Source organism: Artemia franciscana, chromosome 6, assembly GCF_032884065.1.
Source record: "Artemia franciscana chromosome 6, ASM3288406v1, whole genome shotgun sequence".
In the NCBI taxonomy this organism is placed as follows: Eukaryota; Metazoa; Arthropoda; class Branchiopoda; order Anostraca; family Artemiidae; genus Artemia; species Artemia franciscana.
Window position 1 is genome coordinate 24519604 of NC_088868.1, and position 21540 is coordinate 24541143.

Sequence of the window (21540 nt, forward strand, 5' to 3'; positions counted from 1 at the left end):
TAGCTGGTAATGCCGGTATTTGAGTCTAGAAAATAATAAGAGCTTATCAGCTCATTAAACAACATTTCATTTCATCTTGTAAAATTCTTTATTAGACTGATAAATAATATAACATTAGTTTGAACAAGTTTTTGGGGGAGACGCCTGCTTATACCTAAGAGTGAGCATCAAGATTTAGGGGGACCACGCTACTACCTACAATTTTAATGATTAGAAATTATTCCATTCATGATTCCAAAGTAAAGCTGCGGATTTATTGAGACCTCACCTAAAGGTTTAATGGCCTTACATGGACCTCCAAAGTAACTCTTCGGGTCCGTATACCCACACTACGAGCTATAAATTTATGACTAGAAATTAGCACTTAAATGTGGGATAGAGTGCGCCCTCTCTACATTATAGGTATTATATTGTTCAAAAGAATCTTAAAACTTACTGAGAGGAAGGTTTTGTGCATTGGTGTTGCTCCAAGGAGGTCAGTGAGCAGATTGTCAATTAAAGGCTCGATATCATCGTCGGTGGCCTGGAAAAAGAATAAAAATTCTTACTCTCTTGAATCACTTATTCTTTTAAGCTGTGAAAAGAAGAAGGTCATTATTCTGAAAAAAGAAGAATGTTAAACTAAGGACTAGGTTCCTCAAATCCTTCAGATCTAATTGGCCAGGGATCATAATTAAGCTGAAAAAGAAAGTATTATTTTAGTTTTTTTAGGATTTCCAAGAGTCTAGTTCTTTTCCCTTTATTAATCACGAAAAGAATGTTTTATTTTCATTGTTTTGAAAAAAAACTTATTGGGTAATGCCCTTAAATCTCCCTTCTTAGAAGGAACAGTAGAATGTAAAGTATTTCAACACTAGAATACATTATTTTTAGAACCAAAAAATCCTAGTTATTCCCTCTTTTATTAACCCAAAAGGAAGGTCTTATTTTTAGCTATTTCCCTGGGGTCTTCCCTAAAAACTATTGAGAGGGTACCCCTTTATTAGCCCAAAAGGACTTCGGTTCTTTTTAAAGATGGATAATACCACCAATATTCCAATAGCCAGAGAAGTTTATCTCGTATGAAAATTTAGTTTGTAGCGTTAAATCATAGCGAAAAATCCTTCAGAGCTTTTATTAAGCTGAAAATAATGGATTATTTTTAGGATTGGCAATGGTATCAAACCCCCTCTCAGAGGTGGCGAAAAAGACCCCTACATACTAGCTATTTCTCCCTTTTTTTAGTCTGAACAAGAACATACATTAGCTTGAAAAAGCGGTATGTTTTTTTTATCGCGCCAGTAAATAAACTTCTTTAAAGAATATCATAGAATTTAGACATACATTAAGTTTGACAGCTCCATCTTTGCATTTGGCATATCTCTCGAAGGCCCGTAGCTTGATAGTATGCAGCTTCAATGGCATGGGACAAAGGTCTTGAAGTTCCGCTGATTTCACTATCTTGCTTGCGGAGAGTAGAAGGGGCGGTATTCTTGTCATGGTGGTTAGGAGCTTGGTTCGTCCCCTTTTGGGAAGGAAGCTCTTAATTTTCTGTAAAAAGAAACATAATCTTAGTTTTTTCAGAAAGTGAAAAAATGCAACTTATGGAATTAGTTTTTATAAAAAGGACATATGTGTTTTAAAATTATTTAGCCTTCAGAAATAACCCCATTACTAAGGGTTTAGCCAAAAATAGGGTAACAAATTTGAATTAGTGAATATCAGAGTCCGAAGTAAACATTTTTCATTTTTATTCTTGCTATAATACAGGAAAAAAAGAGAATATTATTCACACTTGAGCTATAAATGTATTATGCAAGGGCGTTTGAATGTAATAGAAAAAAAGAATTTTTTTGCGATGGTGTTGTTGATGCAAATAGAATTGGCAACTCGACCTCAGCAGAAGTGTCTTTCTAAGATGCTATTTAGCTCTTTAATGCTTGCCGGTTGGGCTTAAAAATGGGATATGAAATACTCCGAGTTTTGAATATATATGGCCTCCTCGTTGCTGCCCCAAGTGTCAATCACCACATCACTTAGCAGCAAAATGCTACCAAGCTATAAAATGTCCTAGATTTGCTGGTTCCCATGTGTCTACAAAAGACACTCCATGCCGAGGCATCCCGAAGTATACTAACTGTGGGGATGCTCATTTTGCTTTCAGTCTTAAGTGTCGTGTTATTCAGAATGTTCTCAAAAAGAGCCAAAAGGTAAAGAAATAACTGCAAATATCGACTTCACAATATGTTCATTCAACATCAATGGCACAAAGGACATATATTATTCAACTATCCAAAAATTAAACAATTTTGATGTCCTGTTTCTCCAAGAGCATCTTCTATGAAAAGTCAGTATCAATTCGCCCTCCAGATGTGATGATGACATTGTTTATACAGCAAAGGCTCGTAAAACCAGAGAGAGACCCTCGGGTGGTCTTGCTTTCCTAGTTAAACGATCCTTGTCCCTCACTCCTGTGTTGTATCACTCGGCTGTGTTGTATCACTTTTTGGCTATTAGAATTAGTAATCTTGTACTGGTATTAGAATTAGTAATCTTGTACTGGTGAATGTTTACCTTCCTCATGATCAGAATTCACTGTCTTCTCTGACGAAATTTCTCTCTTTTCATCAAGAGAAGACAAGCCCCCCCCCCTCCGAAATGTTTGTCAGGCCGTAAAAAAGCAATAGAATTGAACATAAACAAATTGTTGATGTGTTAAAGTATATTTTGTACACCTTCCCCAACGAAAAGACCTTTTTTAAGCCCATTCCCCCATAAAGAAATCCTGATATGATCCCGCCTATGCATCTACGCTTTAAACTACGGAACAATTGCAATTGTGATACTATAGACAGCAGAATGCAACTTACATTGTTTAAACTAAGCGCTGAAAACTGTCATCAATTTTTGACTTAGCGAAAAAAAATTCGTCATAAATTTTCCATGCGTTTGCCATTATTTTAATATTTGAATACATTGACCTTAATTAATATGTTTTTTTAGGATTGCTGAAAGAACAAAATACGTAACGGCTTACAAAACAGTATCAGACATACAATATAAATGTTGTCCTGGATTCTTAGGTGCTAACTGTGATATGGGTAAGTTAATTTTTGTTTCTGTGAAAGAGTTTACATGCCTTTCTCATTATTTCTCTCATTTCTTGCTGGCAACAACTTACATACTATATTAGGATATTACTATATTAGTCTATGTAAATAAAAGGCAAATTCTGTCTTTCAGTCAAAAATGTATTGCTCTTTAATTTATTATACTATCTTTATAATTAAGCAATAATGTATACTTATTCTCGAAAAAGACTACATATTTTTTCGGGCAAATTGGTATCTTGGGATATTCTCGTATTAAAAAAAAAGATCTTGATAGGTATGAAGTCTGAGAAAATTCGCTAAGAGCCTAAATTCTGGTTTTTGCAAATGGCGTCATGTAGTATGTTAGTACATCATAGAAGACATACGAAACCGAACAAGTGAGCGAGTAAAAAATGAAAATGAAGAGAAAAGACGCACGCCGTTAGAAGAAAAACGATGGTGTGCAAGCAAGTCAAAAATGAAAAGCAAAGATACATGTGGTTAGAAGACATGCGATACCAAACATGAGCCAGTCAATAAAACTCGAACCGGAGAACGAGAATCAAAACTTGTCAAAATTGAAAATGATGGTGATGATGGTTGGATTTGGGATTTTGATATGGTTAAGGTCATCAATGCCTACCGTACTTTTGTTTATAGAAAACAAAGCTTCGGCGGCATGTATTTCATAATGACGAAAGACAAGCTGAAGTAAAACGAACTGAATAAATTGAAAATGATAGCGATGATTGTTAGGTTTTGGTTTAAGACATGGATAAGGTCGTCAATGCCTACCAGACCTTTGAAAACCAAAAACCTGGACTATATAAATCGTTGGAAGAAAAAGAAGTTTCTTTCCCACCACCTGAATAATTAAAAGAAACGTAGGTTCGGTGATATGTTTATAGTAATGACAAAAGACAAGCTGAGGCAAATAAAGAAGTTTTGTCCCACCACCTGAACAAATAAAAGAGACAAAGGCTCGGCGATTTGTCTTTCATGATGACAAAAGCTGATGACAAGCCGAGACAAAAGAAGAAGTTTTTTTCCCGCCACCTTAACAATTAAAAGAAACAAAGGTTCAACGACATTTCTTTCATACTGACAAAAGACAAGCCGAGGCAAAAGTTAAACTTTTGCTTAAACTTCTAGTTAAACTTTTAAAAAATAACATAATTTTACAAAGGCACTACTTTTAATTTAAGGTCCATTTGGACGTCATGACATCAAGAAAAATGCATAGACTGACAAAGCTAACTTGTAAAGCTAATTGAATCCAAGCAGAGAAAAGGGAATTTCGGACATTCACCGCTGAAGGTCGACATTTACCAGATTTCGGTCTTTCACCGTAACATATCTACTGTTATCAAACTTCCGCTTTATCAATTGCAACTAACATGTCTTTTATACTATTTTGGTAAAATTTATACAATGCAAAGCAATAAAAGAAAATAATAAAATACATCTACAAATACAAAAAAATATGTAGAAGGATGGGAGGATACACATAATTTTACCTTTTGTTGGTGTTGATTTTTCTTCCAATAATGGCAAACTTTCCTGTTTATAAGACTGCTGTATTTTAAGCAAAGGATAATGAATATGGTATATTTGGAATGATTAGTCAAATAACAGTTCAGTCAACCTGCCAATCGGACAAGGAAAACTCGCCAAAGCTTTGTGTTCTTAAAACGTATGGGAGCTCAGATATAGAATAACCAACCCTAAAGAAAATCCTGAAAGTTTAAGATCGATTCCCCAGCCGTGAAACAAAATAGGATAGAATTACTTCAACTATGCATAAAATCGATAACACCTCTAATGAAAACGACTGACTATCTTATGAGAAGCGGCCACTTAGGTTCAGGCTTCAGGTGCCCATTGTAAAACGCTAAACAATCGCTTTCAACGCTGAAAATTAATGATTAACTAATTACTAGATTGATTAGTTATTAACAAGACAATTCATATTGGCAGATGAAAAATTTTGCCATTCTGTGGGGGCGCTGTCATTTAAGACAGCGTCCGTTACTGAACCAAGAAATATTTCATTGTTAATAATTTCTGACATCGGGCTGCAAAATTCAAAGGACCCGACAAAACATTGATAGCCTTGCATATTATGTTGCTCCAACGCATTATAGATCCCCCTTCTGGGTATTATCTATCCATTAGTATGATAATTTCTTCAGCTCTTCCTTGGACTTATTTTCACCGGAGTCCCTACGCATAGTTTCAAAAACATTAAATCCTGGCGCCCTTTTTGTATTATTTGGCCCAATACTAAGTAAAAATAAAAAAAAGAATGAAACTTGGGATCTAAGTGTCTGGCCCGTGCCCCTGTATGAGGAACCCCGACGCTTTGTATGTTTTTAGATCTCCAGTAGGTATTTTTATGGCACTTGGTATCTACCAAGTGACATATAGCGACAACAAGTTCTGTCGGTCTGTCGGTCTGTCTGTCTGTCTGTCCCGGTTTTGCTACTTTAGGCACTTCCAGGTAAGCTAGGACGATGAAATTTGGCAGGCGTATCAGGAACTAGACCAGATTAAATTAAAAATTGTAGTTTCTCCGATTCGACCATTTGGGGAGAGGGGGAGTAGGGGGACGGTTAAATCAGAAAAAATTCTAAAAATGAGGTATTTTTAACTTACGAATGTGTGATCGGATCATAATGAAATTTGATGTTTGGAAGGATATCGTGTCCCAGAGCTCTTATTTTAAATAGCAACCGGATCAGATGATATTGCAGGGAGTTGGGTGGAGGGGGGCCTAAAATCTTGGAAAACGCTTAGAGCGGAGGGATCGGGATGAAACTTGGTGGGAAAAATAATCACAAGTCCTAGATAAGTGATTGACATAATCGGAACAGATCCGCTCTCTTTGGGGGAGTTGTTGGAGGGGGGGGGGTTAATGCTGGAAAATTAGAAAAACTGAGGTTTTTTAACTTACGAAGGAGTGATCAGATCTTAATGAAATTTGATGTTTGGTAGAATATCGTGTCTCAGAGCTCTTATTTTAAATCTCAACCGGATCCGGTGACTTTGGGGGGAGTTGGGGGACCTAAAATCTTGGAAAACCCTTAGAGCGGAGGGATCGGGATGAAACTTGGTGGGAAAAATAAGCACAAGTCCTAGATACGTGATTGACATAACTGAAACGGATCCGCTCTCTGTGGGGGATTTGGGTGGGGGGAGGGTTAATTCTAAAAAAATAGAAAAAATGAGGTATTTTTAACTTACGAAGGAGTGTTCGGATCTTAATGAAATTTCATATTTAGAAGGACCTCGTAACTCGGATCTCTTATTTTAAATCCCGACCGGATCCAGTGTCATTGGGGGGGGGAGGGTTCGGGAAATCTTGGAAAACGCTTAAAGCGGAGAGATCAGGATGAAACTTGGTGGGAAGAATAAGCACAAGTCCAAGATATGTGACGGAAATAACCGAACCGCATCCGCTATCTTTGGTGGAGTTGGGGGGGGGGAGTAATTGGGAAAAATTTGAAAAAATGAGGTATTTGTAACTTACAAACGGGTGATCAGATCTTAATGAAATTTGATCTTTAGAAAGATCTTGTGCTTTAGAATTCTCATTTTAAATATCGACAAGATCCGGAGACATTTGGGGGAGCTGGAGGGAGAAATCAGGATGAACCTTGATGGGAAGAATAAGCACAAGTTATAGATACGTGATTGACATAATTGGAACGGATCCGTTCTATTTAGGGGAGCCGGGGATTATTAATTTTGAATAATTAAAAAAATTGAGGTGTTTTAACTTAAGAACGGGTGACCGGATCTTAATGAAGTTTGATATTTAGAAGGAACCCATGTCTCAGAGCTCTCATTTCAAATCCCGACCAGATCTTTTGACATTGGAGGGAGTTGGAGGGGGAAACGGGAAATCTTGGAAAACGCTTATAAATGCCCTACATACGTGATTGACGTAACCGGACTGGATCCGCTCACTTTGGGGAAGTTAGGGGGTGGGGTTCAGTGCTTTGGCGAGTTTGGTGCTTCTGGACGTGCTAGGACGATGAAAATTGATAGGCGTGTCAGGGAGCTGCACAAATTGACTTGATAAAGTCGTGACTCGACCATCTGGGGGGCTGAAGGGAGAGGAAAAATTAGAAAATTTGAGGTATTTTTAACTTACGAGCGGGTGATCGGATCTTAATGAATTTTGATATTTAGAAGGTCCTCGTGACTCAGAGCTCTCATTTTAAATCCCGACGGGCGTTAAGCCACCGATTTTCCTTTTAAAGCAATCTAATGATTCTTAGAATTTTGCCAGGGCTCATACCATATGAGCTCTTGGCTCTTCCGATCTCGTCACAAGTGCCATATGAGCTTTTAGCTCTTGCTTAATATGAAGTGACATGAATGTGGTATCCGAATCGCAAATAGGAATTAAATAGTAATTTGACTAAATGGTAAATCGTAGCTAAAGTGCCTGCCAAGAACCTTAAATTGAACGTGCGCATGAACTGAAGTAATGCTTTTATTTTTAGAGAATTTCTTACTCTGACTCGTTTGAGCGTGTCACCTCGCAAAAGCGATTATTTAAAACTGCGAATTTATCGAGATGCGTCACAAAAGGGTACTCTCACAAAATTAATATTGGTCATTTTCATTTTTTGTTGACATTTTCTAGGAAATTTAGCAAGTCTCAGTTGTTACTAAGGAAAGGAAAGCAATGGTTTCAATTGAAACCATTGCTGCACAGGTATTTATCACCAGAGCATTCAAAAACTTGGAAAAAAAAAATCTATAGAAATTTGCTGATCGGCATAAAGGTTTATTTTGTCCAAACTTTTGACAATAGTCCTAAGCAATTCGCTCAGAAATTTCAAACAAAGTACAAATCTCACAACCGAAACTAATCACAAGCGATAATAGAAAATGGTATTCATTACCGCTCAGAAATATTATGAAAAAGTGATTATGGAAAACGGTTTGAATCTTCTCAGATCAAGGTTTAATCAGTTACGGGTCTTAACGCAGGGCTGGATACGAAATTATGTTTGGATGGGGGACCAAAAGAACTTGGCCTCCTCCATTGGTATTTTGTTTGCCTCCATTTGTATTTTTTGCCTCCACACTGCTCCCACACCATCCCATAACCACGTGCTCCCATAACCATCCCAGGATACACCACTGTCGCAATACAAATTTTCAGACGCAGCTGGAAGAACCATTCCGGCAACTAATCCATTCTTCTGTAGTAGGAAGGGTTTGAGGACCATTTAGCCTTGAAAAGTTTGAATTAAATAATAAAAACAGTTTCTACGTACTAAGTATCACACTCAATGTCCCATAACAGCATGGTTTGTCCTTGCGAGGATTCTCGATTCTTCTTTACTAATCCAATCCAGTGTTCTGTGTATATTGTATTATTCAATTACAGAATATATATATATATATATATATATAAATATATATATATATATATATCTATTTAAAATTCTTACTCTATTCTCTCCTTATATGAAACTCATATTTTCCATGAAAGCTTGATGAAAATTAGACGCTAGTGCTGTAATATTGAAGTTTTTTTCTTTCCTTCTATAAATAGGAGCTAACTCGTTTAAGATTGGAAATATCAAGACCTCCTTATATGTAATGGTAACATGATTTATCCTTTTTGGGGAAAAAACTAGCCTGAAGATTGCTTAATGGATACTTTGGATTTAAAATTCAAATAGAAATCTGATTCAATTGGATTCATAATTCTGTAATTCACATAAAAACTTATGAAAGCCACTTGATAACAACTTTACAACTCGCCTAAAAACCGTGGACCTTACCCGTTAAAGATAATATGCCATTTTTTCAATAGTATAATTTTCAAACAACCGTTTTTGAATCATGTCATAAAAATGAGTTGCCCAAAATAGTTAGAGTGCAACACATTCGTAGCGAACTATGAATTAGAAAAGATTAGAAACCAAATTATTTCCTGACAAATAATTTAAATCTTCCGTTTATATACAAAATACGTAAGAACATCAATTTAAACTTGACAGATGAATATCAACGTAAAAGAAGTCAGTAATTAGGGCAAGATAAAAAAATGAGTAAAAGATTTTCTCCTACTGTTAAAAATAGTCACCGGTGTAGTTTCCACACCTATAATCAGAAAATATTTGAGTTCAAATGGTATTTTTCATTGATACAGTTGCATTTGCGTTCCTACAAAATTATTTCCAATGCCCTTGAATACTTTGCAACTACTTCTATTAGTACTGATTACAACTCACAAAAGGATCAAACCACCAGTGGTCGACAAAGCTGCGCACGCCTCACAGACAACTCTGCAGTGTTCTAACAAGCTTAAATTTTTTTTTGATAATATTCCTACCTGCCTTTTAACTTTCCTCCCTGAAATTTTGTCTGCCACATCGCAAAGTGTGAAACCCTGCCATTTATATTCTGCAATTCTAAACTCTCCTAGTTAATGTTAAATTTTTTAGCAACTTTTTTGGAATAAGGGTGCCCAGTTTCATCCTCCACCCTCTCCCTTCTTCACCGAACACCCGTTGTTGAGGAAAACACAAAATTTGGGTGATTGATCACACATTTTTTTTTATTACAACATCTGCAGAAATAATTTTTCTTATAATTTGAAAAATTATAATTGCAGAAATAATTTTTCAATTATTCTCAGAAATAATTTTTCAGTTAATTTCAGAAATAATTAATAATTTTATAATAGGATTAATTTGTCTGCAGTGCAATACTACTGCTTTAGCATTTTTTTTCCTGTAAATTCGGATGTTTTTTCATCAAGATAGTCGTGAAAAGGTTACAAATTTATAAATTCTCCAGTTGTTTTCCTTTTTTAAGTGTAGGCCTACTAAATAGTCTAAACAGGTGGGAAAAGGAAATTATCCTAAAACCATAGGTGAAATTCTCATGGATTATATAATACCAAGCTTTTCTAGTGCATAATATTATGCCTTGCAAATCTTAGAAGCCTCTGCTTTATTTGCATCGTAGACCTAGTTGATCCTTTTATAATTACTTGTTTTTTAGAGTGTTTTAACTGTACGACACTCCAGCAACTAGAGCAGCGGATACGACGCTTAGAACAAAGACTCCGTGGAAGACAAGCAAATGCGGCTCGACCTATTAATGGTGCTACAGGTAGGCCACTCCGACCTGGCCCACCAGATACTAGTCACGTTCCGGTGAGTTATGTTCACGAAATTTTGTTTTAAAACTTTCAATCCGCCATTGTCTTCACAGTGGAAAATCTGCAGTTGCACATCAAAAGGATGAAGATCTATTTATTGCTTGAGTTGATGAGTGTGGCAATTGTATTTAGGTTCAAATATCCCCTTTTTTTATTCCAACTTATTTATTATCAGAAATTAGCTTGGCGAATAATTGAATATTCTTTATGGATAATTTACCCTCTGATATACTTTCCTGTGTGTGCAGTACCAGGGTTGTCAACTTGTACGCCTTTCGTGTGAAATGCACTCTTTCTTACCTGAGAGCGGATGCGGAAGAGAAGATGGGTGTACATTTTTATTTTACTTGCACTGTTTTTAGACGAAATTTACTCGGTTTTGGCCTTGATTTGCACTCTTTGTAGACGCCGGTAGTTAGCAACCCTGCGCAGTACAAATATAAGTATTTGACTAAGGTGATCCAAGTTGACTTACTGGGTGCCTAGCCACAAAACTCTCCTAACTGAACTTGCTTAATCAGGGTCGCCATTTTGGTAAGGCCATCTTAACAACTAAATAAATACAGTCCGAAAGTGAAGGGAGGGATAAGGTATTCTGGCAGCCTTCACTCCCAGTTCGATAGTCATTGGTCTTTGCATTTGCTGCTCCCTCTTTTTGAAGTTTTTGCCTGAATATAGATAGAAAATAGGAGCTAGTAAATCCCATTACAAGCTAGTGGCGAGATCAATTCTTTTTTTTGCGTTTTTTAGACCATTCCTTAATTTATTAAGCGATCAGAATTTTGTCCTAGGGGTCTTCATGTCCTTGAGAATATTCAATTTTGAGCAAAGGTATTTAGTTTTTTTCAGTGTCTAAAGTGTTTGAGAGTAAAATGTCTCAATTAAAGTCTCAAGCAAACCTTATGAATGAAAAATAAACTATATATAAGAGTATCAAACTAAACCTATGAACGTTTGTTACCATAGTGTATATATGTTCAAACGCTGTGCTCAAATTCTTGCATAGGAAGCATAGTGATTACATTAAAACACATTTCCAGGGATAATAAAAGAAAATCGAATTCCATCATTTAATTCTCACTTATCTTGTTACTTTTTTAATTTGTTTGGAAAACTTTTCTTATGTTTAGCGAAAGATACAGCCCATTTTTCCGAGCTCATGTAAGGATATGATACGTCTTTTACTTAATAAAGGTTTTACTTACGTTAGATAAACACGTACATCAACTGCTAGAAGCGGACCTGTTTAGGCTAAACACCCTTTAAGATGATTAAATAAAAAAAAAAACTAATTTTTTTAGCTGAAAGTAAGGAGCGACATTAAAACTTAAAACGAACAGAAATTACTCCGTATATGAAATGAGTTGTCCCCTCCGCAATCCCTCGCTCTTTACGCTAAAGCTTTTAATTGTTTTAAAAAGTAGAATTGTGGCAAAGAGTCAAACTTTAGCGTAAAGAGCGAGGGATTGCGGAGGGGACAACGCATTTCATATACGGAGTAATTTCTGTTCGTTTTAAGTTTTAATGTCGCTCCTTACTTTCAGCTAAAAAAATTAGTTTTTTTTTTATTTAATTTCTGAACGTTTTTGAATTAATGCATGTTTGGTTTTGGCTCTCCGCACATAAATTATTAAAATGAAATTTGTATATTAATTTTTTTTGGCTAAATGGCTTTCTCTTAGTTTTGATCATACGATTTTGAGAAATAAGGGGTGGAGAAGGAGGCCTAGTTGCCCTCGAATTTTTCGGTTACTTAAAAAGGCAACTAGGACTTTTAATTTTTAACGAACGTTTTTATTAGTAAAAAATATACGTAACTTAAGAATTAACTTACGTAACAAACTTTCATAACCTTATATTTTTATTATGTATACGAGGTGGTTTGTACCCTCGTTATTACCTCGCTCTTTACACTAAATCGTAAGTTTTGTCCCAATTCTTTAGGAATGACCCCTGAATCAGAAAGGCCGTAGAATAAATAGTTGAAATTACTAAAAATACTCTAGCATAAAGAGCAAGGTATTTATCTCCTCCTAAATACCTCGCTCTTTATGCTAAAGTATTTTTAGAACCCCTCATATGCGTAATAATCTGTGTTCGTTTTAAGTTTCAATGCTACTTCTTCCTTTCATTTGAAAAAACGTTTTCATGTTTATTTTTCATTGTTTTCTTATAGTAATGCTAGGGAATCCTGCGCTCTTGTCATTGAATTTTTCTTCCCCCATGACAGATTCCTCCAAGGAAAGATCCTCCAACATAGCCCCCCCTCCTCTGCCCCACCCCCAAACAAAATAAAACCCCCTGAAAACGTCTGTACACTTCCCAATAACCATTACTATATGTAAACACTGGTCAAAGTTTGTAACTTGCAGCTCCTCCCCCAGGGATTGTGGGGGAGTAGGTCACCCCAAAGACATATTTATTATGGTTTTCGACTATGCTGAACAAAATGGCTATCTCAAAATTCTGATCCGTTGACTTTGGGAAAAAAATGAGCGTGTGAGGGGGCCTAGATGCCCTCCAATTTTTTTGGTTACTTAAATAGGGCACTAGAACTTTTCATTTCCGTTAGAATGAGCCCTCTTGCGACATTCTAGGACCACTTGGTCGATACGATGACCCCTGGGAAAAAAAACAAACAAATAAACACGCACCCGTGATTTGTCTTCTGGCAAAAAATACAAAATTCCACATTTTTGTAGATAGGAGCTTGAAACTTCTACAGTAGGGTTCTCTGATACGCTGAATCTGATGGTGTCATTTTCGTTAAGATCCTACGACTTTTAGGGGGTGTTTTCCCCTATTTTCCTTAATAAGGCTAATTTTCTCAGGCTCATCACTTTTGATGGGTAAGACTAAACTTGATGAAATTTATATATTTAAAATCAGCATGAAAATGCGATTCTTTTGATGTAGCTATTGATATCAAAATTCAATTTTTTAGAGTTTTGGTTACTATTGAGCCGGGTCGCTCCTTACTACAGTTCGTTACCACGAACTGTTTGATTAAAAAGTAAGTAAGTAAGTTTGACGGCACTAGACCCTTAAGGTCCAAACTCGCGGTGCTGATCTCTGTTTCGTGGCCCTTCAGCCAGGAAGTGCCATTGGGGGTTGGATAAGATGAATTGAAAGCGTATTAGTGGAAGATGGACTCTTGATTTTAAAGGTTTAATTAATTTTACAGACATCTTACAAAATATGCATAGTCACAGCAATTTAATCAGTTACAACTGTACAAATACATTGTGAAAAAACAAACTGCTCCTTTGGCTACATGTTTTTGTATGTTGATAGAAAGTCGATACAGATGAGATATGCAGTTACAATTGCTGGTTAAAATATACCTTGTTGGCACTGGTTTTTATCATGGCGCCTATGAAAATCATCAATTATTTATTTTGGAAGATTGTATTTGGTTTTACTTAATTTATTTTAGTCACTTATTTTAGTCATGGATCACCTGTTTACTAGCAATAGGAATTAATAAACAGTTTTGCAAAATTATGTTGACGTGATTTTATACGACAAGCCAAAGTGCTTACATATTTGTATCTGATAAAAAGATTAATGAATAATCTCTTAAATAAAACAGACAAGTTTTTGTTGCTTCTTGATAAACACTCAGGAAAAGTTCTTAGATGTTTCCGAATAGGCTGAAGGGAAAAAGGTTTGCCTTCATATGAAATTAAGTATTGGTTCAGTCTCAACTTATCAACCATAGATGCACGATCGATTGTCTAATTTCAAACTCGCTGGAGGAAATGATTTTATTGTAGTGGGGAAACTTGATAAGCAGATTTTTTTCAGCAAAGTATTTCTTATCTTTTTCAACTTCCCTTGTCACTTATAGTGCATTTGAACACACTAAAATCGTGGTTGTATTAATTGCTGCAACCTAAAATGGTTCCCATGACATTTTGAGGCAACGCCATGTTTGGCCACGATGGGGCCTAAGGGTAAAGAATAGCACGGGAAAGAGAACCTAACTGGCTTTCAAGTACTTGAAGCTCTTAAAAATAGAGTAATAGGACGTTTCAAAATATTCCAAGACCACTAATTCGATTCGATCGGCCGCAAAAAAAAAACAAAAAAAAACAAATAAATTCTCATTCGTCCTCAACCTTCTCGGAAAAAATTCAAAATTTTGTGTGTTGCATATAAAAGCTTGAAACCTCTGGTATATGGTTCTTGAACATACTCAATATACTGGCGTGATTTTCATATATCATATGAAAATTATTTCATATGAAATATTTCTTTTTTGTATTATTTCTTTTTTGTATCCCTCCTTTTAAATACGTTTGAAACGAAACCATGTTAGTATTGCATCATTTATCCATCAAAAAAAAAAAAAAAAGAAAAAAAAAAGGCTTCAACAGCTTATAACTTTTGAATGTGACATTTTATTATCAACTTTTAACTGTATCGAACTAAACCAGGTATTCAACTACTCAGCAATAGCTTACAAAGGCTTAGCAGTTGAATTTTTGCGATACCTCGATGCCTACATGAAGTGACACCCAAAGATCATGTTTTAACCGCCCTCCCCAGGCTCAATGGGCAATATTCCCCTCTAAAAAAAGTTTTAAGCCTGTGGTATCGCAGTAATACACAAGGACATTAAGGACATCCTAAACAGTAGAGAGGATTTCAAAACAGCCACACATATTTTTCGCCCTATAGATTCGCATAAAACTCAGCAATATGGCAATTGTACAAGTCTTTATTTATTTTGGTACTTTTTTTATTGTAACAAAATATTTTGTTTTTTAGTATCCATTCGTCTTATACGAAAATGAGGTAAGTTTTGCGTGTGAAACTGTTCCCTGACTTAACTTTATCTCCACACTGTTCCCTTATTAAAATCTTCCCTTACTAAACCTTATCCACAGCTTTGCTTAGCTATTGCTATAACATAGGTTAATTGAAATACAGATTTGGCAGTTCCTATGTTTTCAAGAAAAATTTTATGTCTAGTAACATCTGGCTAAAAGAAGAAACAGCCCTTTGATTGGCTTTAAGAATATTGCCAATTTGGGGATCTGCTGACACCCAAAATATTCTGCCCGCTCTCTGTTTCACAATGTTAGTTTGGTTCAGCCAAATTTCATGCTGATATATCTGTACAGACATTAACCTATGGCTATATCTTGCTTGCGGATCCCCTCTCCCCACTGCGACAAATAACTAGTTGCGGAACCATCAATAGAATATCTAGCAATATTTATAACATAATGAGAATACTAGCAGTGATCCTCCTTTAAATAAGGTTAAACAGTATTACGGTAAACTGGAAGTCCCTAGACGGCGTTCGTGATACTTTTATAGGGGGTGAAATCACACCATTTTCTTGTCTTATAAGCTTCCTGTAGTCTCTGTGCGCCACAGTAAGTTTTCGTCGGGAAACTTGGAATATATTAAAAATGGAGAATCACGTTCAAATTTTAACAAATATTCAATGCTCTGCAAACTAATGTTAAGGGGGAAACGGAACAGAAAACCACACGGCTGTCTCTTCCAAGTTAAATATTTTTAGCTTGTCCGGCGACAACAGACGTGTAAGGGAACTGATTTTGGTTTCTTTCTGTTGCCGTGATCACTATAATCTGTGTTTGCTCCTTTTTTTTTCTCTTGTTTGTACTGAGCCTTCTAAATTCAGCTTTTTGAAGCAAAGTCTATTTCAAAGACTTTTGAAATAGAGAGGACTTTTGAAATAGAGAAAAGTCAAAAGACTTTTGGATATTTGAGGTTTATACCTCAAAGAGGTACAAACTACCTCTGGTGAAAAATAAAAGATCCCGTTTCAACCTCCGGTATATGATCCCATCAATAGCCAACAAATATTCATTAAATAAATTTGTTGAATTACCAAAAGGATCTTTCAAGAGACGATTAAAAAGTTACATAATGGAATCTGCTTGCAAGAACGGTTGGTAAATTTTTTTTATTTTTTATTTTATTTTGGCCTCACTCCACTTACTCCACCTTAAATACTCTCATTAAAGATACTGTTTTTTTTTATTTTATTGATGAAATAGTGGTTCATTTTTTGTTTGTTCTGTATCAATGAGGATTGTTAAATTTTGTTTATTGCCCAGTCAATCTTGCCCAGTCTTGTCTGGCACTACTGGGCATGTCTTGCCCAGTAGTCAAGCTTGTCTCTCTATTTGGGCAAGTTGAAGATTTTGATGAATATGAATTTTTGAATAAATGAATCTGAATCTGAAAAGCCTGGATGGTTGTCAAGCTAAACTGCGGGCTCCAATAGGATGTCTCCTGAGGAACAAAACTTGAGTTGTGATTAGTTCTAGACCATGAGAGATGGCTTAACCTAGCCTTTCTTTAGGTAAACTTAAAACTACACTAGAACTTTTAATTTCCATTTGAATGAGTCCTCTTGCAATATTCTAGGACCACTGCGTTGATACAATCACCCCTTCCAATTTCTGATCATTTGAATCCCCTCCAAAAGCTATATGACTGCCTCTTCTATAAAAAGCTTATGTGCCCAGCGGCATAAGCTAAAACCCTTCTCGTGGCTCGGGGGGGAGGGGTATGTTGACAACGATTTTTTTATCTTATCGTTGGATTATTTCAAACAAACTCACCATCTCCATTTTTTCATTGGATGCATTTGGGGAAAGGGTGTGTTTGTGTCAGGGGGGGTATATGCCATTGTTAACTTTTGACTCATGAAAAGGCAACTAGAACTTTAAAATTCAAATCAAATGAGCCCCCTTCGAAGTTCATACGACCACACCTTACATAAAAACCTTACACGACTCCGGGGTATAACTTAAAACACTTGCCCCCGGACTCGGGGAGGGGTCCTTTCATAAGAACCATATGAAAGGCATAACTTACAACGCCTTCGCTCTGGTCCTGGGGGGTCGTGTCGACCCCTGAGTTTTCGTTATATGATTTTTGAACTATTTTTAAAGAAATGGCTATCTCAAAGTTCTTATCGGATGGTTTTGAGGAAAAAGGGCGTAGAAGAGGGGGGGGGATCTCCTTTGACTCTTAAAAAGTGGACCAGAACTTTCAGTTTCCAATCAAATTAGCCCTCATTGAAGTTTATACGAGCATCCTTTCCATAAGAACCATGCATGTCCCCAGGGCACAACTTACAACGCTTACCCGTGGCCCCTGGGGGGTTGTGTCCCCTCCGGGGCATAACTTAAAACACTTGCCCCTGCTCTCTGGGGGGTTTCCTTTCACAAGAACCATATATGCCCCAGGGCGTAGCTTACAAAGCCTTCCCTCTGGTCCTGGGGGGTCGTGTCGACCCCTGAGTTTTCGTTGTATGATCTTTGAACTATTTTTAAAGAAATGGCTATCTCAAAGTTCTTATTGGATGGTTTTGAGGAAAAAGGGCGTGAAAGGGGGCGGGGGCTAGCTGCCCTTCGATCCCTTTGGACTCTTAAATAGAGCACTAGAACTTCCAATTTCCAATCAAATGAGCCCCCCAGAGCTTATGTGACGACCCCTTCCATACGAAGTGCCCCTGGGAAAAAAATTATAATAAGACATTGGATCCACATGGCCTTTACTATAGGCAAAGCTATAGCGTTGTCTCTGATTTGATTAGGAAAAAAGGTTTATATAGGGCTATATACTCAATTTTACCTTGAAGGGAAATGTAAACCAAGGAAAGGGGCCTAAGAAATAGACTATCCGTAAAGAAAACTCTTTTTTTCTACTGTCGGAGGAGATAATTTTACAGATTTGTCACTTGTATGTATTAGCAAAGCAGGATTGAGAAAAAATTTTTTCTTCGTCACCTACAGTTCTAAGCTTTCCAACATAGCGTTTCTTGCTACAGCATTTGTAAATCAGTTTTTTTTTTATGGTTGTGGACGTAATCATACGAGACATAAATCAAACGGACGGAAAAACATCATAGTATGTTTTATACGGATTGCAGAGAGTTTGTTTTCACAGCTGTTATTCATATTATTGCTGATAGATTAAACATATGCATTGCCAGGAAATGTACTTTTTAATATGAAAAAAAGTTTAGTCAAAGTAAAGAACCAATAAAATTATAAATAAACGAGAAACTCGATCTAGTGACGCGAAATGACCAAACAGTTTTTATCTGTTATATTTTTTTTTTAAAGGAAGAATTGGCAAAGATAAGTACATGCACCATTGGAAGAGCTATTACACATTCTAGAAATCGATGCTTGCAATTTCTAAACCTAGAAAGCATTGCTAAAAAGTGGCACATTATATGACAATTTTTTCTATCATATTTAAATGAAATGTTTTGAGATTGCCAAATGACAAGCTGTAAAGTGTCACACTGTAGCTAATAATTGACTTTCTATGAATCATCATTTGAAGATTTAAAAAAAACTTCGAGAAACCTAACAGCTTAATCAACAAAATATTTGAACCGATTTCCTGAAAGAGCGTTGTGCTGGCTTTCATCGGGCTGTAAAAGTTGCACATGACACCAATAAAATATTAATGGTTAATGCGCTGTCATTCTGGAATTTATTTAGTCAAGAAAATGTTTTTGGTTTTTTCGCAGATTGCGGAAATATATTTAGCACGAAAAAACTCTGGCAATCGATTTTGCTCTCTGGAAAATTTAATTATTGTCTTTCTTCTAATTTAGCCAGGGATTTTATGAAGGAGCAACGAAATAATCCCTATATTTGGGCCTCCATGACATTTTTGGATCCTCGGCTATCCTCACATGCTTACTAGTGGGTTAAAATCCAGGAAAATAGGCCTCAAAATATTCTAAAAAAATATTTTGAATAATTCAAAAAATCAGAAAAACTTAATATTGAATTGTCCCATTCAATTCATTCCAAAATTGCTAGCCACAATCCCCGTCCCTGGAAAAGCACTAACTTGACAATCATGACTAAGCCTTTCAAAAGAACTGAAAAGAAGCCGAATTTGTTTTTTTGTTTTTTTTTAGATGGGTACAAGGAGGTAGCATTAAAAAATATTTTGTGAAAGATTGGGAACAACAAGTTTTCGTAGGAAGGGAGGGGGTGAAACTACAGCAATCCTATGGTTGTATCACTTAAAAAAAAAATTCTCTCTGCCTTTGAAACACGATTTGTTTGAGTTTATTTAGCTTCAGGATGAGCCATAGATTCACCGTCTCCAGTTAACGTATTTGGAATTGGAGAAAATATGAGAATTGTTTGCTACCCTTTCTCCCCCAAGTCAGGTGGACGGAAGTGTGCTATGTAAATTGACCTAAGTTTATTATAGGATACTAAGAGCAACTTCAAAATGATTAAGAAATTAAATCTTGCAAGGTCAAAATCTCATAATTAGGGAAAGACAGCTAATTCGGTTTTCTTTTTCGAAAAGAAATAAGGGACAACTTTCTTCCCAATCTTCTCTTGCCTTCTTTTTGATATAAGGACAGTATCAATCCAATTTAACATGACGTTTTATAGTAGCGACTATTGGTACTGGTTACGAAGAGCTGCTTGTAACTCTCTCCAGTCCCTCTCCTTTAGTTACATTTTCGGCCTGAATTTATACTCAAGTGTAATTTTTTGGGAACTCTCTGACTGCAGGCTCCTTTTGATTGTCAATTTTCTATTCATCGAAAAAACTGAAGTCAGGAAGGACTCTGGAATAATAAATACTTCGCTTGTCAATTACAAAAGGAAAAGAAACATTTAATTTTTCATGTGAATTTTACTTAAAAAACAACTCGGACTGGACCTCTTTGAGGTTTGGACCAAGGGTGTTTCGTTCTTCTGCCCTTTCCACGCGACCTTCCTGACCAGAAAACATGAAGTGTTAATTATTTTAAATTTGAATATTTTGTTTTGAAGTCTATGCATGTACTTCGTGCATCAGGCAATTACCTTAAATTACCTGAAATTGCATGTCCAGTGAGACAAGGCGGTGTTGAGCCTCCTGTAAAATATCTCACTGGTGGTGTTTTTAGGTTATTAAATGACATCCCAGTTCAGCCTCTGTTCAGCGTTGGATCTGGATTGACTCCTTTCTTAAAGGCTTCTAGGGTTTGAGTCTGGAAGGTGATTTCAGATAGGCTGTTCGAAAGTGGGACAGAACGGACTGAAAAGAAGTGTCCGCGCTCTCGCTTGATGCAATGGGTGGCCTGCAGCTTCTTGGCGTGTCCTCTTTTGTTGGTTGAGAAGGATGGGGAGGTCCTTTTCTGGCAACTTACGAGTTGTTAATACATCTCATCTTTTCTTGCAGTATACTAAAGTAGGGATTTTGAGTGAATTGAGACGTTCCTCGTAGGAATTTTCTTGTAATGCAGAGATAAGCTTTGTCTTCCTTCTTTGAACACTCAAGTACCTTCACGTCCATCTTACAGAGGGGATAGGCTAGGTTCATGCCAAATTCCAGGTGAGGATGGACCATTGCTTTACGTGGTTTCATAATTAAACATGGCTTTTTGGTGGTTAATGTTCGTTTTCTGAGCCCAAGGGCTCGGTTCGCTTTTGAAATTTGGGCTTGTTTGTGGCAGTGAAATTGAAACTCATTGTCTGCAGTGACCTCCAGGTCCATCTCCTCAGTCACTGCCTCAAGCTGAGCATATCCTATGCAGTATGAACGCTTTGGATCGTTGCGTCCTAAAAGTAGGAATCTTCATTTTTGACAGATTGAACTACGGAAACCAGTCCAATGACCATCTGGATAGTTCATTCAGATTTTCTTACATAGTCGACTGGTTTAGATCATTTTGGGTCAGTCCTAGGAGCTTGCAGTCATCAGCATAAAGCGTCAAAGGATTCTTCAGGCTGATTGTATCGTCGTTGATGTACATGCTTAATAATTTGGGCCCCATGATGGTAACCTGTGGCACGCCGCTTGTGACAGGTAGCGGTTCAGAATAGACAGCATTTCCATCGCAGTTGTATATCAACACCCTCGGAGTCCTTCTAATTAGTAAGGTTTCTACCCAAGCTATTATATATTTTTGCACTCCATATGCCTTTAATTTAAAAGCTAGCAATTGACAGGCAACTTTAACTTATTTATAGATAAACTGATTTTACATTAGCTTCCGTGCCCTAGTTCGTTAATACTTAAGAAATGTTCTATTTTGGTTTATCCTTAAAATCATATTACGCTCATTGTGGGAATGATTTGTTAAAAGATTGTTTTGACTCTAGAATTTATTATACATATTCATTTTTGTCACATGTGTGAGATTTAAATAAAAAATACGGTAAAAAAAACTACTTTAAAAATTTCAGACTAACACTATCATATATGTGTTTTAAAACAATTTCGGTGACTGTAATTGGTCAAATAAAA

General features: G+C 36.4%; 1 protein-coding gene across 1 annotated transcript in view; it reads left to right on the forward strand.

Annotated features, from left to right (window-relative positions):
* The window catches only part of LOC136028229 (collagen alpha-1(II) chain-like), a gene marked incomplete in the record, with an annotated part of 194538 nt that overhangs the window by 45867 nt on the left and 127131 nt on the right, over positions 1-21540 (forward strand). Inside the window, 3 exon segments of the mRNA XM_065705953.1 lie at positions 2983-3080; positions 10107-10261; positions 15040-15066. Coding sequence (XP_065562025.1) covers positions 2983-3080; positions 10107-10261; positions 15040-15066 — 280 coding nt within the window.